This window comes from Copadichromis virginalis, linkage group LG11 (genome assembly GCF_057382275.1).
Source record: "Copadichromis virginalis isolate Kocher_CV1m ecotype Utaka linkage group LG11, C_Virginalis_male_GT1.1, whole genome shotgun sequence".
In the NCBI taxonomy this organism is placed as follows: domain Eukaryota; kingdom Metazoa; phylum Chordata; class Actinopteri; order Cichliformes; family Cichlidae; genus Copadichromis; species Copadichromis virginalis.
In genome coordinates, this window is record NC_140628.1 from 28506469 (window position 1) to 28528880 (window position 22412).

The following is a 22412-nucleotide window of genomic DNA, read 5'->3' on the forward strand; positions in this document are numbered from 1 at the left end:
CTGAGTAATACCAGTGCTCACAGTTCTGATGTTTGATATCTGGTGTCCAACTCTGACTGAGTGCGGTCTATCTTACAGGAAGTTCAGAGCTCAGTTACAGAGAAAGGGTGTGAGTCTGACTAAGAGCAGCTTCTCAGAGAGTCTGCAGCATTAAATGCAGCTTCAGTCAACTAACAGCATTTTCACAGATGTGTTACTACCTTCTAGTGGACTGATTCTGTATGCATGTGCATAAAGTAAAGAGTCCAAGGTGGCCAGGACAGTCTTTTTGATCCTTTCAAAACACTTCATCACAATTGATGTTAGTCCAAAAGAATGATGGTCATTTAAGCATGTGGCAGTATGTTTCTTGGAGAGGGCCACACTGGTAATGGACTTAAAGGATGGGCAGATTGTATGTCTATGAATACACCATCCAGCTCTGATGAGCAGACCCTGAGTGCATGCCTGAGGATATTATTTGGACCAGCTGCCTTATTTGGGTTTGTTTTCATTAGAGCTGTGCACACCGCCACCAATGACAGATCGTGATGCAGTGGTTTGTCCTGCGTGTCTTGTCCTGTCTGTCTCTGTGGGTTGGTGTTGTGGTGTATAAAAAAAGTGGGTGAGGTACTCACATAGGCTATTCGGAGTAATAATCAGTAATAATCATACTATAACCTTTTGTCTGCAGGGTGTTATTGTTTTGCTATCACTGATGATCATTATTGATTAACACTGCAGACGCAGTACTGCTGGGGTTTTAACACTTTTAACAGCCTTCTTTATGCAACCTTTTGCTTAGATGCTTTTTTACTGCGGTTATATTTTATATGGTGATTATATAAAACCTAAAACTGCAAGACAAAATACAGCTGTAAAAAAAATTTAGTGTAAAAAGTATTTTTTCTTTTAACAAAAAAAATAGAAATTGTTTGTAAATTTGTTTTAATTGCTGAGCTCGACTAAATTAATGTACCTAATAACGTTCCTCTTTGTGAAAGCAGCATTTAATTGCCGTAGAATATTGAGGTCAACATTACTTCTTTACCTACATTTGTTTTATCTTAACTTGATCTGCAAGGTAATCAGAAACTGTGCTTTCATGCAGTTCATGAATGGACCTCACCTCTGTACTGAGCAACAACAACAACAACAAAAAATGTTGTTACATAACATCTGTATCACACTCAAAGTTTCTCATTAAAATTATCTTGATCCATGTACTTTAAAACACCCGCCCTGCCTTCAGAAAATTAGGTAAAAGTTCAGTTATATATAAATAAAAGTGACTGCACTTATCCTGGACTTTTTTCTCTATACTTTTATTTCACAATAAACACAATCACTAGAGGTCATGTGATTAATTCTTTTGCCCGGTGTCCTGATGATAATTGATGAATAAACCACTGAAGACTCTTCTTCCACCTGCAGTAAAAAGCAATACATTTCATTACCCAGACAAAGCAACACGCACAGACTTCATTTCTGCATGAGGGTTTTAGGTTACACCTCGATGTCAGCACAGACACTTACCCTGCTATTCAAGCCACAGCAACAAATTTGAACAGGAAATGCTTTGGTGAGACAGAAGCAGAAGCATATTCAGAATCAGAGGGGAAAGTTTTTCAAGCAAACCATAAGAAAAAAACAAAACAATAAAATACAAAGGAAGTGGAAGTGAGGCGCAGCTGCATAGCCTACCTGAATGTAATCTTGATTTCAACCAGAAAATTAAAAGTGCCATTAAAATGACATATGATACTGATATACCACAAATAAGTGGGATCCAGTCTTCAGGCTCTTTTTGAAAACCTGTTAAACCAAAAGCTAAATATTAATATTTCTTTGATTCGGGTGAAAAAGGTTCACAAACAGCATATGGCTAAACACCCACCTGTTGTTGTGCTAAATGCGTTTGTGCTAAATGTGGGACTCTTAGTAACTGTAGTGTATCCATCAAACACTGAATCTATATTGCACTTTAGGGACCCGTGTGGATGTACAGGCACAGATGTAGTTGAAGTTCTGTTTGGATTATTTGATTTCATGCCGCACGTCACAGCGCAAGATGCAGATGAATCCTTACTGTCATATACTGTAAGTAAAGATCAAAAGGTTACATCAGGTTATCTTCTATCATGAAACAATGATGTTTGTGTGTTAGTTTCTCACCTGTAACTACACACAAATTGATAGTGACTCGCTTAATACTGTGTCCGACACAGCTACTCATCCAGCAGGTATATTTCCCAGCATCTTCTCTTCTGACATTTCCAATATATATAGACTTGTTGAAAGTCAAATTGTCTGTTGTTGCTCTTACTTCTGATTTCCCAACAGCAGTCGTTGCTTCAAAAGTCCAAAAGTTTATTTTATCAAGTTTACTTGAACATGTGTGCTGAAAACTGCTGCCAGCAACAATGTAAACTGTCTCATTGACGTCTTTCCACGTCTCTGAAAAAAGAGAGGTAAAGGATTGTGATAATTATCTTTGGCAAATTTAAAAACCATAAGCACAGGTAGATTCTGACTTAACGGAGAAAAATATGACAGCAGGACAAACCTTTCTTCACTATGATGTCAGTGGACTTTTGGCATGTTTCTTGGCAAGTTTCACACCAGTACACACCTTCATCCTCCTCGGTAAAAGAGCTGATGAGCAAGGAATGATTGGATCCAATTCTCAATTTGGGATTGGACATTTGTTGATATTGCATTCCCCTCTTATCTTGGAAGAATAACTGAACCTGCTTACTGCTATGGTCCTTCTTGTAAAACCATTTGAAAGAGTCTGATCGATGGATGTAATGCTGACACGGTATCACAGCTCGACATCCCAGCGAAAAATTAAGTTGTGTTGCGACTCGCAAAATATCACGTTGCTCATTTAAATTAACAGTCACTTGAAAAATATATGAAATATTCAAAAGTCAGTTCATCAATTGTATTTTAAATACATTGTATTTAATTAAGCAATTTGAATAATGAATTTAGTTAAGTAATGATTTGATCAGATACTCACTGTTTCCTGAGAAAGTAGAGAAGTTCCAAACAAGTAAAAAGATGAAAATGAAGCCTTTCTGTTTCATATGGGAGAAATTCCTGTCCCCGCAGAAATAAAACCCAACATGAAGCATCCTGGCTGTACCATTACTGCTCATAAAAAACACAGATCACAAACTCTGCCTCTCAGCAAAAGGTTTTAGATTGAGCTTAACAGCTTAAATGAGCCTGACACATCGGAAGTGGTCCAACAGCCAGTACAGAGGAAATTTAGCAAGGTTGTCACCCACACTGTTTTTCTGATGTGGTCTGGCATATGATTTGCTTCTTACATTTAGTATGGGTGTTAAGACACAAAATGTGCATCGCAAACCAGTTTCTTTTTTAATATATAGATGCCAAATATGTTCTCACATTGTATTTTATGCTGAGATAATGTTTGTGAGGGTTGAACCAAACTGTGATTGAGCTGTTTGTACAGTTTATCGTACGGTTAAACTCACTGGAGTTTGGACTTCATGTGCAAACAAAGCACTTGTAACCAACTTATTGGCTGCCAAGTACAACAACTAACACAATTACACTTTTATTAATGAGATTAAATTCTAATGAATATCATAAACGCCCCAAAAGTGCTGAGCTGAGTACTTTAAAGTGTCTTAATTTGTCATAGATCAGCATGCAATTAAGTATGATATGTAATCTGGAGTATTTATTCGTTTAAAAAAACATGAATATAATCTGCACAGATTATATTTAACAATATAAAGTTAGAGGCGTTGTCAAGGATTTCCTTGCTTGTTGAGTTTTTTAATCATAAAGTCAATTAAATGGATTTGATTGTGTCAATATTTCTTAAAATAAACTCAATGTATGTAGTAACAATATGAAGGAACAAGTGTTTGACAGGCAAACAGAATAGCCAAAAGGAAAACCTACATTTTTGCGTGTGATGTTCACTTTACATAAGAAGAAATTATTTTGGTTAACAAACAAAGTTATTTTTGATAGAATTTGTAAATATTTTTTTAACCGCACTTCTTCATAATCTACTTTTTAATTCAATACTCTTCCCATATTTGCATCTTCATCATCCCAGTTCTCGTTTTCCGCCGTAATGATGTTGCTGTTGCACTCCTGCGCTCAAAACGCCAACAGTTCCGTCAGGACATGAAGTCAGCGTTTTATTGATTGTCAAATTCCCCGCCTACCGGAGACAGCACTGAAAACATCGCTTTTCCTCCAGCTCTTATCAGAAAGGTGAGCTCAGATCACCTTTTGCGCTTTGTTGGGGAGGTTTTCCTGCACGCGGAGGCGGAAGACACTTGCACCTGCAAGATGAAACTAACTAAAACTTTCGCGGAGTTTCAGCTGGGCTGGCCTCACATGCATTACGTCTTTGTTGTGCTCTGTGTTTTTGTCGTGGTTTATAAATTAACAATTCTACTTGCGAAAAGAAGGGAAGCACTGCGGAACTTCCAAGCTTTTCCGGGGCCGCCGCCACACTGGCTGTTTGGACATGTTCTGGAGGTAACTGTCTCAACACACTCGCAGCAGCTGTAACATCTGTAACCGTCCAGTAAAGCTGACCACACTAGTGATGGGTCGTTCGCGAACGAAATGGCTCTTAGAGCCGGCTCTTTGACGTGAACGACGCGAGCCGGCTCCTTATCGCGAGCCGTCACGTGGGTTGTTTTTTTTTTTTTTTTCTTTCTCTCAGCCTCTCTCTCGCACTTTTTTTCCGCTTCACTCTGCACGCGAGCCTTGTGCTTTACGCTGGGCAGAGGGGGGAGGGGCGGTAGTTACACTCAGTAGCACAGGAACAGAGCCAGAGAGAGAGAAAGAGAGGCAGGGACAACAACATTAGAAAGGTATAGTAATCATCCACAACTATTTTCGGTTGCAGATGATAAAGGATTGAGAAAGTTTATTCATGCAGGTCCATATGACAGAGAATATGCATGTTCTTTTAGTTTTCATATTATAATTTATATTTAATTGTGTTGTGGTTTGCAGTGTTTTTTGTTCTTTTCACTTTAAATTTGTGAAAGGAAAAAGCTGAAAATTTAAATAGTTAAAACTTGAAATGTGAATAGTTGATTTTTGTATTATATGATTTATTTATTACATTTTATGTGGAGTGAATAAATAAAAGTATATTTACGGTGGCCCCTAGAGACAAAGCACATACAAACTTCAAATCACGTACGAACTCTGAAGCATGTACAAACTCCAAAACACGTAAAAACACGTACAAACTCCAAAACACGTAAAAACTCCAAAACACGTAAAAACACGTACAAACTCCGAAGCACGTAAAAACTCAGAAGCATTTAAAAACTCAGAAGCACATAAAAACTCAAAACACGTACAAAAGACAACAGAAGTGCTCCAGGATGCTGGGCGCAGTGTTGAGCCTTTGTTATCTTGTGGCTACACAAGCCAGCAAGTACCAACGACCGGATTTGGTGTGTGGTAATAACAGGTAAATGAACTTTTTTTTAAATTATTTGAATATATATATGAGTGCCTGTGTATAAATACACAAACAATACACACATGCTTTCAATTGTGTAATTTAAGTGATCTAGTAGCTCTGCTTTGGAAGTTCAGTTCATGCTAGAAATGTGTTTTGGAGTTTGTACGTGTTTTGTCTCTAGGGGCCACCGCATATATTTATATATAAACATATATAAATAAAACCACTTGTTTTTACGTTAGTAATTCCTTTTGTGCATAATTTTATATTATTGTTAATAATAAATTAATTAAAGCAACAAAACAACCTGAAGAGCCGGTTCGGAGCCGAAAGAGCCGGCTCTTTTTAGTGAGCCGAACCTAAAGAGCCGGATCTCTAAAAAGAGCCGGAAATCCCATCACTAGACCACACCATGTTGGAGAACACCATTCTGCAAACAGAGACACACACAGATGACAAACAACACAATTTACACGAGTAAAGTCTGCCTGCTGTGATGTGTTTCAGTTGTACTTTTTCTCTTTCAGTTTAAACAAGATGGGACCGTTATGGACAAGGTAGTGAAATGGGGACAGGAGTACTCATATGTTTTCCCAATCTGGTTTGGCCCCTTTCTCAGTATCATCATTATTCAGCATCCAGATTATGCAAAAACTATCCTGACATCATCAGGTATGAGAAATATTTTGCATAGTTGTTGTGTTGATGCACATTTATAACTGTGTAGTAAAGTTAAAGGTCCCTAACACCATTTTTATTTGTTTTGTTTCCTAACAGAGCCAAAAGATGATTTTGCCTACCGTTTTGTGGAGGGTTGGATTGGTAAGGTTCATTTTTCTCCCTTCTACAGCATTTTGTTAAAGTGCAGAGTTGTTTGTTTTGCTGCTTTCCTCACTCATGCACATGTTCTTCAGGAAATGGGTTGTTGGTGTCAGAAGGTCAGAAGTGGTTCCGTCAAAGAAGGCTCTTAACGCCAGGTTTCCATTATGATGTTTTGAAACCATACGTAAAATTGATGTCAGAGTCTGCTGAGACTATGTTGGTACGTTGAAGACAATTTAGTTGCATAATTGATAAATAAAATCAAAGTCGTGATGTGTTAGTCAGCACGTGTCAGTAAATATCATAGAAGTAAAGCAGGAGCAGTGTCTGTATCCTGCAGAGAGATCACATCTTGACAGGGGATTTCTAAGAGAGAAGGTAGGAACGAAGATTGACTAGACAGAGAGCAAGGAAGTGAGGAAAAACAGGATGATACAGAAGTGTTTAACGTGCATGAACTAGTTACACTGTTAGGAGAGAGACCCATACTAAAAATTTACGTAACTATGTTATGCGACACAGGTGCATGCAAAACCGTGCTAAATCAAAAACCTAATAACCTGAAATTTTCAAAAGAGACCCTGATAGTTAAGTCTGCATCAGGTCACACTAGTGTAAAATCTCTAACAGAAGGGCTACTGCTAGTGCATAGAGAAAGTGGCAAGAGCTGTAAAAACCAATGTATATACGATCCATCCTGTCCAGTCAACCTCCTAGGGAGAGACAGCATGGAAAAATTAAAAATTGGCGTAGTTCTAGGACCACAAGGCGTGCACGCAGAATTAATGTTAAACTATGAAGAGGTAGAAGAAGAGGGACAGATTAATTATAGCAGTGCGGGAAAAGGAGTGTCCCACTACTATTAGACTCTAGACCTTCCACCATTAGAGCCTCTACAGAGGTTGGCAGAGAAGTATTTGCCACCAGACTCCCGACCACTTGCTTTTGATGAGTATCACAACACCCTAAGATTTAAACAAAGATCCTTCATATGACACACAAATTCACAGATTAGGCCCACAGAAGCTTACCTTGCAGCACCTCTATGTAACTAAAAGTGGCAATGCTGTGTGCTCAGTGATACAAACAGAAAAAGTACAGGAACTGAGTAGAATGCCAAAACGACGCGTGTCTGTAGCACGAAATGAAAACACAGATTGGAGGGAGTTAGGTCACGTTTTGACTCAAGTTGAAAGAGACAGATATGAAAAAAACTGAAGAAACACATGAAGGATGGCTTCAGGGTCGTAGAACAGGATGCATGAGGTACACATTAGGATGGGTACTTACGACACAGCCAGCAACTCATCTATCCAGCTCGAAGGACCAATTTAAATGACTGGGGATTTCTAAGAATCACCCCACAGTTCTTCAGCTGTGACGCCTGAGTTAGAAAACACAAACACTGCAGTTGTCTTTACTCGCGAGGATGGTCACAGAGCGCTCGTACTCGCAAGAGGCACTCACGGACTTGCGCTCTGTCACTGTCTGCGTTCTTTGTTTATACAAGCTTGTGTGTGTACAAAGGTAACAAAGTTATTCCAAGAACTTAGAGCTGAGGTTCCCCTTTTCTAAGTCTGTATGTTCTTAGAAAAGAGGAAGCTGTTAGTTGCTAAATAAGTTTATCACACAAGAGTTCATGTAAAAAGTTACGTAGACATGTGGATTGCTTAGTGATCAATACAAAACACATTTCATGTAGCTGATCATGCTATGTACAATTTTCTTCTGACACATCTGTTCTCTCATTGTTGGCAGGATAAGTGGGAAAGTTATGCAAGCACAAATGAGCCTTTTGAATTGTTTAAACACATGAGCCTCATGACACTGGACAGCATTATGAAGTGTGCCTTCAGCTGCTACAGCAACTGTCAGACAGAGGGGTGAGCCCAGATGAATCTTTTTAAAGAGTCATTTACAGTGTCAGTTTTATGTTGAGTCTTTGGTTGTTGTAAATCTGCATTTAATGTTTGCCTCCTTTGTCATTTCAGTGGAACAAATGCATACATCAAAGCAGTTTATGACCTCAGTTTTCTAATTGACCTTCGGCTCAGAATGTTTCCGTACCACAGTGACCTCATTTTCCACCTTAGCCCACATGGTTTCAGATACAGAAAAGCACGTCAGGTGGCCCTCAGTCATACAGGTAAGCTTTGCTTTGATTCATCTGAACCGTTGCCAAAAATCAGTGTCAGATCTACAAATGCTTACATTTTATATTCTTTTCTAAAGACGAAGTTATAAGAAAGAGGCGAGAAGCACTAAAGGAAGAGAAGGAGCTTGGACAAATACAGGCAAAGAGATATTTGGACTTTCTGGACATCCTTCTCTTTGCAAGAGTATGTTATGTGTCATCAGTTTCAGCCTCTTACTTCAACACATTTCCCATTGTAGGATTTGCTTAATGTATAGGCAAGTCACAAACTGGGGTTTTCCTGCATAAAGGTCATACAGAAAATAAGGCAAGTGCCAACTTGAGATCGTGTCAGATATCTGAAGTACTGGCCTAAAGCTGAAATAGCATATGCATGCAGCAAATAAGCAAAGATGCATGCTGTTGCCAAGCTGCATGTTAATGTCCTCTGACACAAAGACGATGATCAGCCTTTTCATTCTCGTGAGCAGCAACCTGAATAAAAAATCTCTTTTGTGTAGAGAATGATCAACACTGGTTAGTGTTTTGCCCAGTTTCTTTCCCAAAAACTTCTCTAAACGGCAGCTTGTAGGGGCTGTCTCAGCTAGCATGTTTATTCTCTTAGTAGACTTAGCTTTCGTGACATGGGTTCAGTTTAAAACACATTAAAACGCATAAAATGATCCAATTTTTATTAATTTTTTATTTTCGTGCATTTTAACTGAAAATCACACAAATTGAAAAATCTTATTTATATCACTTAAACACATAATTGTGTAATATTTGTATAATATTAATATAATCAACCGATAATGAAAGAATAGAAAGAATCCTTCCTTTATGAGTATATCATAGCAAATTGTTGTCCTTGGCAGGAAAAATTAAAATCAATAATTAACTGCATGGCAGGTGTTTGCTTAAAAAACAAACAATTAGTGCTTTATATGGTTTAAGAAGAACAGCGGACCTTGATACTTGGCTGCTGAATAAATCCCCAATTTTATAAAGGTATCTGTATAAGGATGAATGTTATCCAGCTAAAGCTGAGTTGAAGTTGGGTGATGAAGTAATATAATGAGCCTGAGCAGCAAAAGTAACAAAGCACTTTTATTGAGAAGCCCAGTTAGAGTATAGTGTAGTCCATTCTGTCTTTCATCAACTGTAAATATCCTTTATTTCAACGCCAGGATGAGAACCAGCAGGGTCTGTCAGATGAAGATATGCGGGCAGAAGTGGACACCTTCATGTTTGAGGGCCATGACACCACAGCCAGTGGCCTGTCTTTCATCCTCTACTGTCTGGCCTGCAACCCAGAACATCAGAAGATTTGTAGGAAGGAGATTATGGAGGCCTTGCATGACAAGGAAACCATGGAGTGGTAGGCTTATGAAAGGACAACATTGCAATAGGGAGACAAGTTGGTGCCATTCTGTGGTACCAAAACTTTATTAGGAGACATATAAACAAGATTTCTTATTAGTTGACTTCACTAACACTGCATGTTGGTCTCATTTTAAGGGAGGATCTCAGTAAAATCCCATACACTACAATGTGCATAAAAGAAGCTCTCCGCCTTTACCCCCCTGTACCAGGAATTGCCAGAAAAACCACCAAAACTGTAACCTTTTGTGATGGGAGAACAGTGCCTGCAGGTCAGTGATTTTACTCTGTTGTTATTATCAAAGAGTAAACATTAAATGTCTTCACTTAATAATGCTTTTGGAATCATTTCATGCCACATGGTAAACACAAACTCTTAACCGACGTTGTTTGTCTTTACATACATAAATGACTTTTCTTTACGATTCAATAAAGGACCTATATTGACTTATTACTTATTACTTTATTATTCTACAAGGGTATATTGGTATTATTTGATTGTATTGTCACATACAGTATCTTTTCTATAAACTAGTATAAATCTCTTAAACGTGTGGCGTAATTGCTTTGTCAGTTCTTCATTTTTCCAAATGGAAGTATTTAAATGTTGGCACCAGATTATTATCATATATATGGGCAGAAAGTACACCGCCGCCTACACATTACACTCACTGGAACTGCTCAGCCATGGGAATCCATGAGCCATGAAGCTCCAGGCACACAGTTTTTGTGCTGATGTTGATGCCAGAGGAGGTTTAGAGCTCTGCAGTTACTGAGTCAGCAGAGCGTTGGAGATTTTTATGCACTCTGCAACCTCACTGTACAGAATGGTGCACATCAGTTTAATGTTGGTTTTTGCTACAATAGTTATCCTTGGTCAGAAGGAGAGGCTGACATCCAGGGAGTAGATTGTAAGAGGTGGAGTTTATTTACACTCAGACTGATGGTACAAGGAGATATGACATGGTGTAGGAGGATGTGGAGGGGTGATATGGTGTGGTTTCTGCGATCAAGAACAGGAAATACTTTAGAACATGAATTAAGATTAAACGGTAATAAAGCTGGCCACAAATTCCTCCACAACAAATCTGCTAAGGCAGTGCATCAACCTGATACTGCTTCTTAAGAGCAATCACATTTATTAAAACACTACCCAAAATGGGCCACAAGATGGCACTCCAACACAAGAGATGAAATATTTATATTGAGGCAGTTGTTCAGTAGCCAGCCCTCTACCACTACGTAATACACCCATGTTACAGCGTACAATGTCACATTAATTGGTAAAGGGAACAAATAAAGCTGGAACAAGGCCAGAAACTATCCAATAGCTGGGCCACCATAGTTATCTATAACTAGCACATATGCCAAAGGTAGCTAGAATAAATACACACAGGGTAAAACATCTTAAAAATGAAATGTAAACTCACGTTTATGTGACACACACCATTTACAACAAACACAGGGGGGCTATTTGCTTTTCTTCCCAGCAGCTCTCCCCTCGTCTCTCATCAGCCCATGAACTAAGTCAGGCTATCTAGCTCAGGAGTCCCATGAATCCCATGACTGCAAAGCTGCTGGGTAATGTAGTTCACGCTAACATGGACTTTTCTACACTCACTCTGCAACTTTACATGGTCTGGCACTTCATGGCTGAGTTGCTATACTTCCTAAACATTTCCAGTTTGCAATAATACCACTTACACTTGATCACGCTGCATGGCTAGCTGCTTGATTTTATGTATCTGTGCCAACTGGACTTAAAACCCCTGCATCTGAATTATGAGTTGTGTCACAATAAATTTTTCGATATGGTGTATGCTTGTTTTGTTTGAAAGATAATGTTCAGCTACACACACCCTATAATCTTTTAATAATAATAAGCCAAGTACACATTTCTTTCAAATGTAGGTTCTGTTGTTGGAATAGGTGTATTTGGAATTCACAGGAATGCATCTGTCTGGGAAAACCCTAATGTAAGTAAAGACAATTTTATTCCCAGCACAACTTACTACATGGAATACATCATCAAAGGAATCTATGACGAAATAAAATTGTGACGTTTTCAGCACTCTGCCCATAAGGCTGCATACAATATATCAAATAACTGAAGAAGCAATCATGAAACTGGTGCATTAAATTAATTACTAGTGCTGTATTTGCTGAGGTGGGTAGGTCCCTGGTGCCAAAGTGGACCTCAGGACAGATTCAAGCTGGTTTAATGACTTACTTTATTATGTGTCAGAAATCAGTTTTCTCTGCGCAAGTGATAAGGGCGATGAGGTTCAGAAAATAAGTAATACACATAACACTGCTCTCTTTCTTTGTCCTGTATTACATTAGGTCTTTGATCCTCTGCGTTTCCTACCAGAGAACATTGCTAAGAGATCCCCTCATGCGTTTGTGCCCTTCTCAGCTGGGCCAAGGTTTGTCCTCACCTGAAACTATATCACTGTATAGAGACTGCTTGTAGTAGTCTCAAGTATGTGAATGTGTAACTTAGCACTGACCCCATTTCCATCAGCAAACTGGTTTTATGATGGGCTAGAGCAGTGGTTCCCAAACTTTTGTTGCTAGGCCCCCCATTGTTTTACCCAAATATCCTTGGGCAAGATACCAACCCCAGGTTGCTCCCCGATGCATCCATCCGAGTGTGAATGTGTATGTATGAATGATAGTTAGATAGCACGAAAAACTTAGAAAAGTGCTTGTGTGTGATTGGGTGAATGAACGAGTTGTATAAAGTGCTTTGGGTGCTCAGAGTAGAAAAGCGCTATATAAGAACCAGTCTATTTACCATTTACCATGTTCTAGTCTTTGGCTTGGAAGGAAGTTGGTTTGGAACCATATTTGGCGATGCTTCATCCTCTGCTTTGCGTTTGTGTGGGAGCCCTGTCAAAAACCTATCCATTATGCTAGCAGTGTCCAAGCATTCTTTGTTTTGTTTTTTTCATACCGTGCCGCCCCCCTTTGGGAACCACTGGGCTAGAGCAAGTAGGGGAAAGGGGGAACTCACTGTAATCTAAGATTGATCTCATTTAAAATACAAGCACCTTTGGACCTGAATGTTAAAAGATAACATACTATATTTATCCCTCCTTTCCATTTTCTGCATGTCCAAATCTCAGAAGGATCAAATTATTTTAATTGTTTTTCAGGTCTTTGTGTATTTCTTACATTTTATGTATTTTGCAGAAACTGCATCGGTCAGAACTTTGCTATGAATGAGATGAAAGTGGTGACAGCTCTGACACTGAAGCGATACCAGCTCATAGCGGAGCCCACTATGAAACCCAAGATCATCCCCCGACTGGTTCTCCGCTCACTCAATGGCATCCACATCAAGATCAAACCTTTAGAGACTTAGCTAAAGTGCACTAACTGCAAGAACTGCTCAAAATTACTTTATTTAGAAAGTAAAAAAAGTATGTTGATTCTACCTTCTACCATATAACTGAGCTTTCACATAAAATTTAATTAACTCTGCCGTGCAGTTTATGTTTTAGGAAAAATTACTTGTTGAAAAAAATCTGCTTTTTACACAAAAACACTAAAGGAGAAGCTTGTGCAGAAAGTACTAGAATTTGCTTTTTTTTTTACGAGTAGTACATAACAGAATTGTAGTAAATGGCATTGCACTTTTGCAGTGTAAGGTTGTAGATAAAATTCTAGTAATTACAACTTACATTTCCATATTAAGTTTTACACTCATCACTTAATATTTCTATTTTAAACACCAAGCAACTGTGGCCATTTTTAAATAGAGGAAGAGAACTGGTGCTATGCTGTAAATTAAATTAGCACTCAGTTTGCACCAAAGAATAATAACAGAAAAAGATAAAACAAGTTCTTCACTGTATTTTAGTATTCAGGATAAACCCAAACAAAAAGGGTTAATTGAGCTTATATTTCGAATTACTTCTATTGTTTACAGAAGAGGTCCCTTTGACCTGTAATGAAGATCATTTATCTATGTTTGTGCATTTATATGAAGTCTTATAAAAGCAAGGAAAGTCAGCATGAAAGCAATTCATAGATATATGATCAAAGTTTATCTCTGGAATATAACCTTATTTTACAGAGGCAGACTGTAAAGTTGATGCTTAAAAATGTGGACAATGTATCAAATTACTCGCATTGCATTTAGAGTCTTTCCTCATACATACAGCTTATTGTAAATCTGAAATATCAGTTTATATCAAGGCAAATTCACACTGTAGTGTTGTTTATGGTTAATTAAATGTAAGAAAAATGACAAAACCTTTACCTCTGACTGATATCTTTGAGTCCACTTGTCCTTTAAGAGGGGAAGGTTACCAGAAATCAATACAAGCTTGTTCTGAGTGGTCATATTAATCCAATGATGAGACATTTCTATCCTCTTGTGGGCAGGGCTGCCACTCACAGGGCAATGATCTTGGGTAAATGGTACGGCCTTTGTTGTCAGCATATCTCTGACACCATCTACTTCATCTAGTTCAAGTCCCCCCTCCATGATCTCGTCGATATCCAACCTGGAAAAAATACACAAAACAACATTCAGTTGCCTCGACGTGTAAACAAACCTAGAGAAGGGACACAAAAAGGACAGCATAAATACAGAGGAGAGAGGGAGATAAGAGAAGCTGGAGGACAAAGCTCCAGATCCGAACATCAGTAACTGACAGCCAAGGGGGAGAAAGAGGTCCCAGGATGGTTGATGATCCGGAACAGAGAGACCTGAGAGGAAGAGAAGAGGGAGCATCAAAGCAGTCGAACAAACACAAAGGTTATTCCAAATTTAACACCGCAGTTTTTAGCTGCCAAGAGTTAATGTACACTGGTCTCTGTGCTGCATATGCTGTCAAAAACACGCTGATATCCAGCAGGTAAGATAAGACATTTGCAGCTTTAGTGAGTGCAGTTTCACCAGAGTGACAGGCCTTGGAAGCAGACTGGGGGGAAAAACGTTGAAAATGATTACTGTTTCCTGTGAGGGCGCACACACTACCAGTCAAAAGTTTGGACACACCTTCTCATTTCATGTTTTTATTTATTTTCATGTGTTTTTTGGATTCTCACTGAAGGCATCAAAACTATGAATGAACACAAGGAATTATGTAGTAAACAAAAAAGTGTGAAATAACTTAAAACATGTTTTATATTTTAGATTCCATAAAATAGTCGCACTGGAGCGGTTCGCAGCCGAGTGTGAAGCAGCGGGAATGAGGATCAGCACCTCCAAATCTGAGGCCATGGTTCTCAGCCGGAAAAGGGTGGAGTGCCCACTCCGGGTCGGGGATGAGTTCCTGCCCCAAGTGGAGGAGTTCAAGTATCTCGGGGTCTTGTTCGCGAGTGATGGGAGAAGGGAGCCGGAGATCGACAGACGGATTGGGGCTGCAGCTGCAGTAATGCGGACGCTGCACCGGTCCGTCGTGGTGAAGAGGGAGCTGAGTGTAAAAGCGAAGCTCTCAATTTACCGGTCGATCTACGTCCCTACCCTCACCTATGGCTACGAGCTGTGGGTAGTGACCGAAAGAACGAGATCGCGGATACAAGCGGCAGAAATGAGCTTCCTCCGAAGGGTGGCTGGCCTCTCCCTTAGGGTGAGAAGTTCGGCCATCCGGGAGGGGCTCAGAGTAGAGCAGCTGCTGCTCCACATCGAAAGGAGCCAGCTGAGGTGGTTCGGGCATCTGACAAGGATGCCCCCTGGGCGCCTCCTGGGTGAGGTGTTCCAGGCATGTCCCACCGGGAAGAGGCCCCGGGGCAGACCCAGGACACACTGGAGAGATTATATCTCTCGGCTGGCCTGGGAACGCCTTGGTATTCCCCCGGATAAGCTGGAGGAGGTGGCTGGGGAGAGGGAGGTCTGGGCCTCTTTGCTTAGGCTGCTGCCCCCGCGACCCGGCCCCGGACAAAGCGGATGAAGATGGATGGAAAATAGTCACTGTTCGCTTTGATTACTCATTTGCAGACTCTTGGCATTCTCTCACTGAGCTTCATCAAGTCGTCACCTGAAATGGTTTTCCAACAGTCTTGAAGGACTTCCCAGAGATGCTGAGCACTCTGCGGTCCACCTCATCCCAAAACATCTCCATTGGGCTTACGTCAGGTGACTAGAGGCGCAGCACTCCATCTTTTTGATCAGTTAGCCCTCACGCAGCCTGGTGGTGTGTTTGGGGTCAGTGTTCTATTGAAACATAAATGACGGTCCAACTAAACTCAAACCGGATGGGATGTATGACGCTGCAGGATGCTGTGTTAGCCATGCTGGTTCAGTGTATTTTCAGTTTTGAATAAATTTCCAACAGTGTCACCAGCAAAGCACCCCAACACTATCACACCTCCTCATCCATGCTTCATGGTGGGAACCATGCATGTAGAGACCATCTGTTCACTTTTTCTGTGTCGCACAAAGACATGGCAGGTGGAACCAAAGATCTCAAACTCAAACAAACTACAGATTTAGACTGGTTTAATGTCCATTCCTTGTGTTCCTTGGCCCAAACAAATCTCTTCTGCTTGTTGCTTTTCCTTAGTTGTGGTTTCTTAGCAGCTATTTGACCATAAAGGCCTGATTCACACAGTCTCCTCTTCTGCACAACACAGCTGATGGTCCCAACCCCATTAAGAAGATAAGAAATTCCATAATTGAACCTTCACCAACCACACCTGTAAAGTGAAAACCATGTCAGATTACTACATCATGAAGCTCACTGAGAGAAGACCAAGGATTTGCAGCACTGTCAACAAAGCAAAGGGAGGTATTCTGAAATATAAAACATATTTTGTCATGGTCCGGGTGTGTGCTAGTGTGTCTCCCTCCGAGCCGGCATCTCCAACCCTGGGAGGGGCCTCTGTTTTCTGCTGATTGCTCACGCCTGTGGGTGATTAAGACGGGCGACTCATAAGGCCAGCGCACTCAACCTTTCTTTGTCAGATTCTCAGCGAACCCTTCCACGTATGAAGTTGCCGGACGCAAATCTCTGCTGAAGAGCTCCCATCTGGACGCTGGACCACTTGCCAGTCCCACGGGTTGTTCACCCCGTTCACCTGCCTGCCTCCCTGCCTCAACGCCAGGAATTTCGGACCACTCACCCGGACTACTAACCCCTCCACGCCACTACAGACCACCCGCGGCAAGTAAGCAGTACTCAGGAAGATTCAGAACACACAGCTTGCCCATATTCCTCCCGAACCCTACCTGAACGTCTGTACTCTATTTTCAGTGACTCTTATCCTTTCCCCGGACCCAGGTTGACTCTCCCTCCAGCCCAATCCTCGGAGCAGCTGTTTTCCGCTGACGAATGACCAGATTGCTCACTTAGCTCAGGCTGCATAAACCTCTTAGGTTTAGTGGTTGTATTTAGCACTTGTGCAACTCACATTCCAGTTGTGAACACTTGTGGTGAAAATAAAAGTTGTCACTCAAACTACTTACATGCTGTTTGGCGCCGAGCAATTGAGTCCTTTTCCTTTTGAGACGGCCTCGGCCATGACATATTTAGAGTTTTTTATCAACTTTTTCTTTGCTACATAATTACATATATCTTGCTTCATATAGTTGATGTCTTCAGTATGTATCTACAATGCAGAAAGTTGTAAAAATAAAGAAAAAACATTAAATGAGAAGGGTTGTCCAAACTTTTGCCTGGTGGTGTACATTACCAACACATTCAAAAAGACATGACTGGTCGGTAATCAGTAACCAATAACAGAGACGGCTTAAGTCAAAGATACTGTAAACCACAACAGTTTCAAAGTTAGGAGGGAGTAGTTTCACATTTCATCAGTTACTGAATGCAGGTCAGAAAACTGCAAACTAATAACTAAATGGGAGCTTCAGGAGATCTTTAAAAGGTTAAGTTGGCACAACCATCTGATAAGTTTTTAAGCAAGCACCTATAAGACAACATTTGAAGTAAAGAAGTCTCAGAATTTGTTAAAGTCTATCTGCAACAGGATTCTTAACAGATCCTGCAGAAGCTGAGACAAAGCAATTTTATATATCTTTTATGTCAAAAGGGTGAGAAACTAAGCAATGGCTTCCCTTAAGTGTCAAAAACACACGATAAAGACAGAGAATTATGCTGTTCCAGCAACAAGCGGAGCACACTTATCATTCAGTTCAATTGAAAAAGTTTCTGTTTTCATTTACACCTTTTGTGCACCAGTCTCCTGCAGGCCTGTTAGACAGCAAGTGTACATATTTCTGCAAACCAGAAACCTGGTTCACCATCTTGCTTTAGGTAGGCAGAGATGCAAGTGAATATGGGGGGCGAGACTTTAGCTTCACTGCCTATCTCTGCTGTTAGACAGGCCAGGTGCTGGAGCAAATTCACAACAAGAGTCGTTAAAGCGTGTGCAGAAGTGTCACAAAGACACGCTAAAATCCCCTTCTGCAATTCATGCACGATGGGTGAAAGTATCAAGAAGGGCCAGAAAGGCTCATGAGTCAAAAGTACTCTTTTATTTACAGTCATATTACAAAATCCACACACCCACAAGGACAAAAAGTCACCAGTACAGGTTGTATAAAAATGAAATGACGTCCTCTTTCTTTTATCTCAGATTGCCAACCTTTCGCTGATTTAAGATCCTAATAACTGATCACTTGAATTTCCTGTGAAAACTCCCAAAATGCATTGCATCTTCTGTCGCTGCCTCATGCAGAAATAACCTCAAGCCGACTTGACTTGACTTTTTGGCCGATGTCAGACCAGGCACCACATCAAAAAGAAACAACAATGTTATGTGGCAGCCTTGTGGTCAGAATGCATATTGCGTTGAGACCACAGCATTTAATCTGCGATTCCAGCTAGGAACCTTTGCTACAAATCACTTACCCTCTCCTCTCAATTACTACTACGTCTGTTCTGTCCACATTTGAAAGAGAAAAATCCAAACCACTATACTATATAAGATATAACACAATTTAATGGTGGACTTAAACATGGCCACAGTCTTTATTAACCAGCTACAGCCAGCTGATTACCTGTTTGACACAGAGAACTTATAACCATTGCTGGATTTGTTCAAAACAGTAATACGTTGTATAAACTGCACTGTACTGTTTCATGTGAGAGATGCTAACATGCTACATGACATTTAGAATAGTTTAAATCCTAATTCTCTTTTTACTAACCTTTTATTTTGCCTTTTAAGTTGGTATTTGTTCTTGTGCTAGTGTCTCCTCAGCTGTATTCTGTTAGTGCTTAGCAAAAGTTCACTTAAATGTCGAGCAGAAAAAAACTGTGACAGTACACCTGTGGTGGTAAAGTGGGCAACAAACCTTTTAAAAGTAATATACTTGAAAAACCAAAGAACACATATGATCAGAATACTGTGAAATTTTTGAAGCTTGAAGCAAAACTTTCATGTGATGCCACATATGCTTAGCACAATATGGAAAACGATGTAAGTGTGTAGCCAGGATGCTGACCTTTGTGCACAAGCCACCACCTAGTGGCTTGTCGGAATAAATGCAAGACACTTAGGTTCATATGATGCTGGTCTAATATATGGAATGAAAAGGTTGCTGTCAGTAATACACTTGTATTATATGATTTCATGATAGAAATCAGCCCTGTGTTTTGACAGAAAAGTACGTTTTGCTTTCCTTTAATAGTATTTTCAACATTCTAAAGGAGTGAAAAAAAATATTGAAATTATAGAAAAAATACAACCTTACATCAAATTCGTCAAAAACATAACTCAATGACCCACCATATCTTCGTAATGAATCACTCAGATAACCATACCTGCCACTTTGAGCCTCAGATGCTAAGTCCTCTAAATGTATTTTAATCCTCTTTACAATCAGTATGCTTCTACTTATCAGCTACCAGTTTAACAGATGTAGACACATCTTGTGACAGACCAAAACAGAACTTGTGTGATGACATCGAGAACACAACAAAGTAAAAGAACAAAAAAAAAATTTTTAAAAATGGAAGTGAATGGCTCCAGCTCGTCCAGGTCACAGTCCTTGATGTTTCTGTTGGTAACCTGAGAGTCAGCATCTTTGAGAAACTGTTAGATGTGTGTCCTGATGAATTTAAGGCTTTCAGCCTCTCTACCTCTGTGTGACTGATGTATATTGGAGTGTCTTTTCCTCAGATAAGTAATGATCTTCTTGCCCTTCTCTACTTTTAGGGCAAGATTATTTTCCAGACACCGGGCCACCAGTCCTATCACTTCTCTATCCCGTCCCTACCAGTAATCGGCCCAATCACATATGCAAATGTTATAATTCTGGTATTGATCAGGTGGTGCACACACTCATATATGTGAAGACAGCATGTGGCAGTGTACTCAGCACGTGCCCCTGAGTAATACCAATGCTCACAGTTCTGATGTTTGATGTCTGGTTTTCAACTCTGACTGAGTGGGGTCTATCTTACAGGAAGTTCAGAGCTCAGTTACAGAGAAAGGGTGAGTCTGAGTAACAGCAGCAGCTTCTCAGAGAGTCTGACAGCATTAAATGCAGCTTCAGTCATTTCACAGCATTTTCACAGATGATTGGACTGATTCTGTATGCATGTGTGGTGGTGTGAAGGCAGAATACCGGTAAATGTGACTAAATGGTGTTGATAATGCCACCCAGGGAGGGGGTTACACCCCAGGAGAGATTACAGTAGCTAGTGCAAATGTTGTACCAGTTACAAAAGCCCACAGGCTTGTTATTAACAAGCAAAAGTAAGGACAAAACTACTCAAAGTGTAGAGCAGAAAAAAAACATTTTAGGTAGCAGGGCAGCCCTGCTACCTTGTTCTTTAAAACACTTTATTAATAAACATTATTTAAAAGGACAAGGTTCGCTGACACAGTGCTAGCCGAGTTAGTTAATAAAGTAAAAATAAAATAATGAAACGAAATGGTGGTGACCGCCCACTTGGGGAGGCAACCTACAGGGGGAGTGCCACCAATTACTCACCCGTGTAGTCTCACTGCAAACCTCACTCCAATCTGAAAGGTGCAATTTACCCATTTCTTGATGTGTAAAATACCATAAAACAAGGAACCAGTCAATGTCAGTTTATATGCTTTTACTGACTGTGAAGCACTATGGTCAACTTTGTTGTTTTTAATATGTGCTACATAAATAAATTTTGATTCGATTTGATTTTTGATTAACAATAGTAAAACTACAACGAGGCTAGAACAAGACAGCAGCAGTGTGAGGCCTGTAACAAAAGAGGGAAAACTGTCATCTGGGGTCCACCCTACTATACACTAAATTGTAGATAACCCATGAGGATCCCACTTACCACCCTTTAACAGTTACACAAAATCATCAATTGTCACGGGAAATGAATCCAGTCTGTAATACCTAACAGCCTGTGAGCTTTGCCACCTTGAACAGTAATGAGTGCAAGTTGCGAGAGGTCAAGAATAGACCACAGATGTTCCTTATAACCGACTCTTGATTAACAGCAAAGGAAGGGGTGAATGTTCATGCTGTGTTCACAGACACCATGTATGAAACAACATGAACTAAATGTAACCCACTACAATCTACCCCTGGTGTTTGAATCGTTGTCCCGACGATTGACACTCACTGCCGAGGTCTAAACAGGGTAGATATATTAGGCACAGGTGCCTGGGAGTTCACAGCCCCTGTTGTTCTACTTCCTATTGCCTGGGGCAGATAATGTCGATTCGAGTGCGTTCCAGCATTAGCACAAGTAGTCCTATGTGAAGAAGCAATATTGTTTTGAACACCAGCCGTAACTGGCAGCTGATCGGTGCAGACCAGCACCACAGAGGACGTTGAGCTTTTTGGCTCACTTGGTATGCAGGAGGTAGGGGCCACAGGCTCCTGAATCCTACACAACAAAAACTCAACAGGTAGCTGGGGATCTCAGTCAAACATCAGAGCAAATGGTGACTCACCAGTAGACTGATGCACTGTGGTGTTACATGTTATACGCATATGCATAAAGTAAAGAGTCCACGCTAGCCAGGACAGTGTTTTTGATCCTTTCAAAACACTTCATCACAATTGCCACTGTTATTTTAATTTAGGATTTTCCACCTTTGATTTTGATGTTATTTTAGTTTTCAGGGTGGAACATGAAGCATCCTGGCTGTACCATTACTGCTCATAAAAACACAGATCACAAACTCTGCCTCTCAGCAAAAGGTTTTAGATTGAGCTTAACAGTTTAAATGAGCCTGACACATCGGAAGTGGTCCAACAGCCAGTACAGAGGAAATTTAGCAAGGTTGTCACCCACACTGTTTTTCTGATGTGGTCTGGCATATGATTTGCTTCTTACATTTAGTATGGGTGTTAAGACACAAAATGTGCATCGCAAACCAGTTTCTTTTTTAATATATAGATGCCAAATATGTTCTCACATTGTATTTTATGCTGAGATAATGTTTGTGAGGGTTGAACCAAACTGTGATTGAGCTGTTTGTACAGTTTATTGTACGGTTAAACTCACTGGAGTTTGGACTTCATGTGCACACAAAGCACTTGTAACCAACTTATTGGCTGCAAAGTACAACAACTGACACAATTACACTTTGGGAATTAAGGCAAACAGAATAGCCAAAAGGAAAACCTACATTTCTGCTCTTCCCATATTTGCATCTTCATCATCCCAGTTCTCATATACCGCCGTA

The 22412-nt window shown here is 40.2% G+C and overlaps 2 protein-coding genes across 4 annotated transcripts; one reads left to right on the top strand and one right to left on the bottom strand.

The window, feature by feature from the left end:
- Positions 1–259: 259 nt before the first annotated feature.
- On the bottom strand, positions 260–3978 carry LOC146698953 (uncharacterized). Of its 2 annotated transcripts, XM_085471859.1 has the most exons (7): positions 3005–3978; positions 2546–2884; positions 2155–2436; positions 1877–2077; positions 1684–1794; positions 1516–1556; positions 260–1407 (listed from the first exon to the last, which is right to left on the bottom strand). In XM_085471859.1, the coding sequence occupies exons 1-7, from the start codon at positions 3141–3143 to the stop codon at positions 1297–1299; spliced, it is 1224 nt and encodes a 407-aa protein (XP_085327985.1). In that variant the 5' UTR covers positions 3144–3978; the 3' UTR covers positions 260–1296. The 2 variants fall into 2 exon arrangements, with proteins under 2 accessions (XP_085327985.1, XP_085327984.1); XM_085471858.1 differs by having other exon boundaries at positions 1344–1407; positions 1516–1794.
- Positions 3979–4323: 345 nt separating this feature from the next.
- On the top strand, positions 4324–14066 carry LOC146698954 (cytochrome P450 4B1-like). Of its 2 annotated transcripts, XM_085471855.1 has the most exons (12): positions 4324–4515; positions 5992–6136; positions 6242–6286; positions 6379–6506; positions 8045–8169; positions 8278–8432; positions 8519–8625; positions 9608–9798; positions 9939–10072; positions 11712–11776; positions 12144–12226; positions 12996–14066. In XM_085471855.1, the coding sequence occupies exons 1-12, from the start codon at positions 4324–4326 to the stop codon at positions 13165–13167; spliced, it is 1542 nt and encodes a 513-aa protein (XP_085327981.1). In that variant the 3' UTR covers positions 13168–14066. The 2 variants fall into 2 exon arrangements, with proteins under 2 accessions (XP_085327981.1, XP_085327982.1); XM_085471856.1 differs by lacking the exons at positions 11712–11776; positions 12144–12226; positions 12996–14066 and adding an exon at positions 11294–11617.
- The last annotated feature ends 8346 nt before the right edge of the window (positions 14067–22412 follow it).

What these genes read in the sequence shown, in the direction of transcription:
- LOC146698953 (XM_085471858.1), bottom strand. Translation starts at nt 3,143, where the DNA reads ATGAGCAGTAATGGTACAGCCAGGATGCTTCATGTTGGGTTTTATTTC. An exon ending in TGACATCATAGTGAAGAAAG is followed by an intron (nt 2,437 to 2,545) that starts GTTTGTCCTGCT and finishes CTCTTTTTTCAG; the next exon opens with AGACGTGGAAAGACGTCAAT. An exon ending in CAATTTGTGTGTAGTTACAG is followed by an intron (nt 2,078 to 2,154) that starts GTGAGAAACTAA and finishes CTTTACTTACAG; the next exon opens with TATATGACAGTAAGGATTCA.
- LOC146698954 (XM_085471855.1), top strand. Translation starts at nt 4,324, where the DNA reads ATGAAACTAACTAAAACTTTCGCGGAGTTTCAGCTGGGCTGGCCTCAC. An exon ending in AGCAACTGTCAGACAGAGGG is followed by an intron (nt 8,170 to 8,277) that starts GTGAGCCCAGAT and finishes TTGTCATTTCAG; the next exon opens with TGGAACAAATGCATACATCA. An exon ending in GGTGGCCCTCAGTCATACAG is followed by an intron (nt 8,433 to 8,518) that starts GTAAGCTTTGCT and finishes TCTTTTCTAAAG; the next exon opens with ACGAAGTTATAAGAAAGAGG.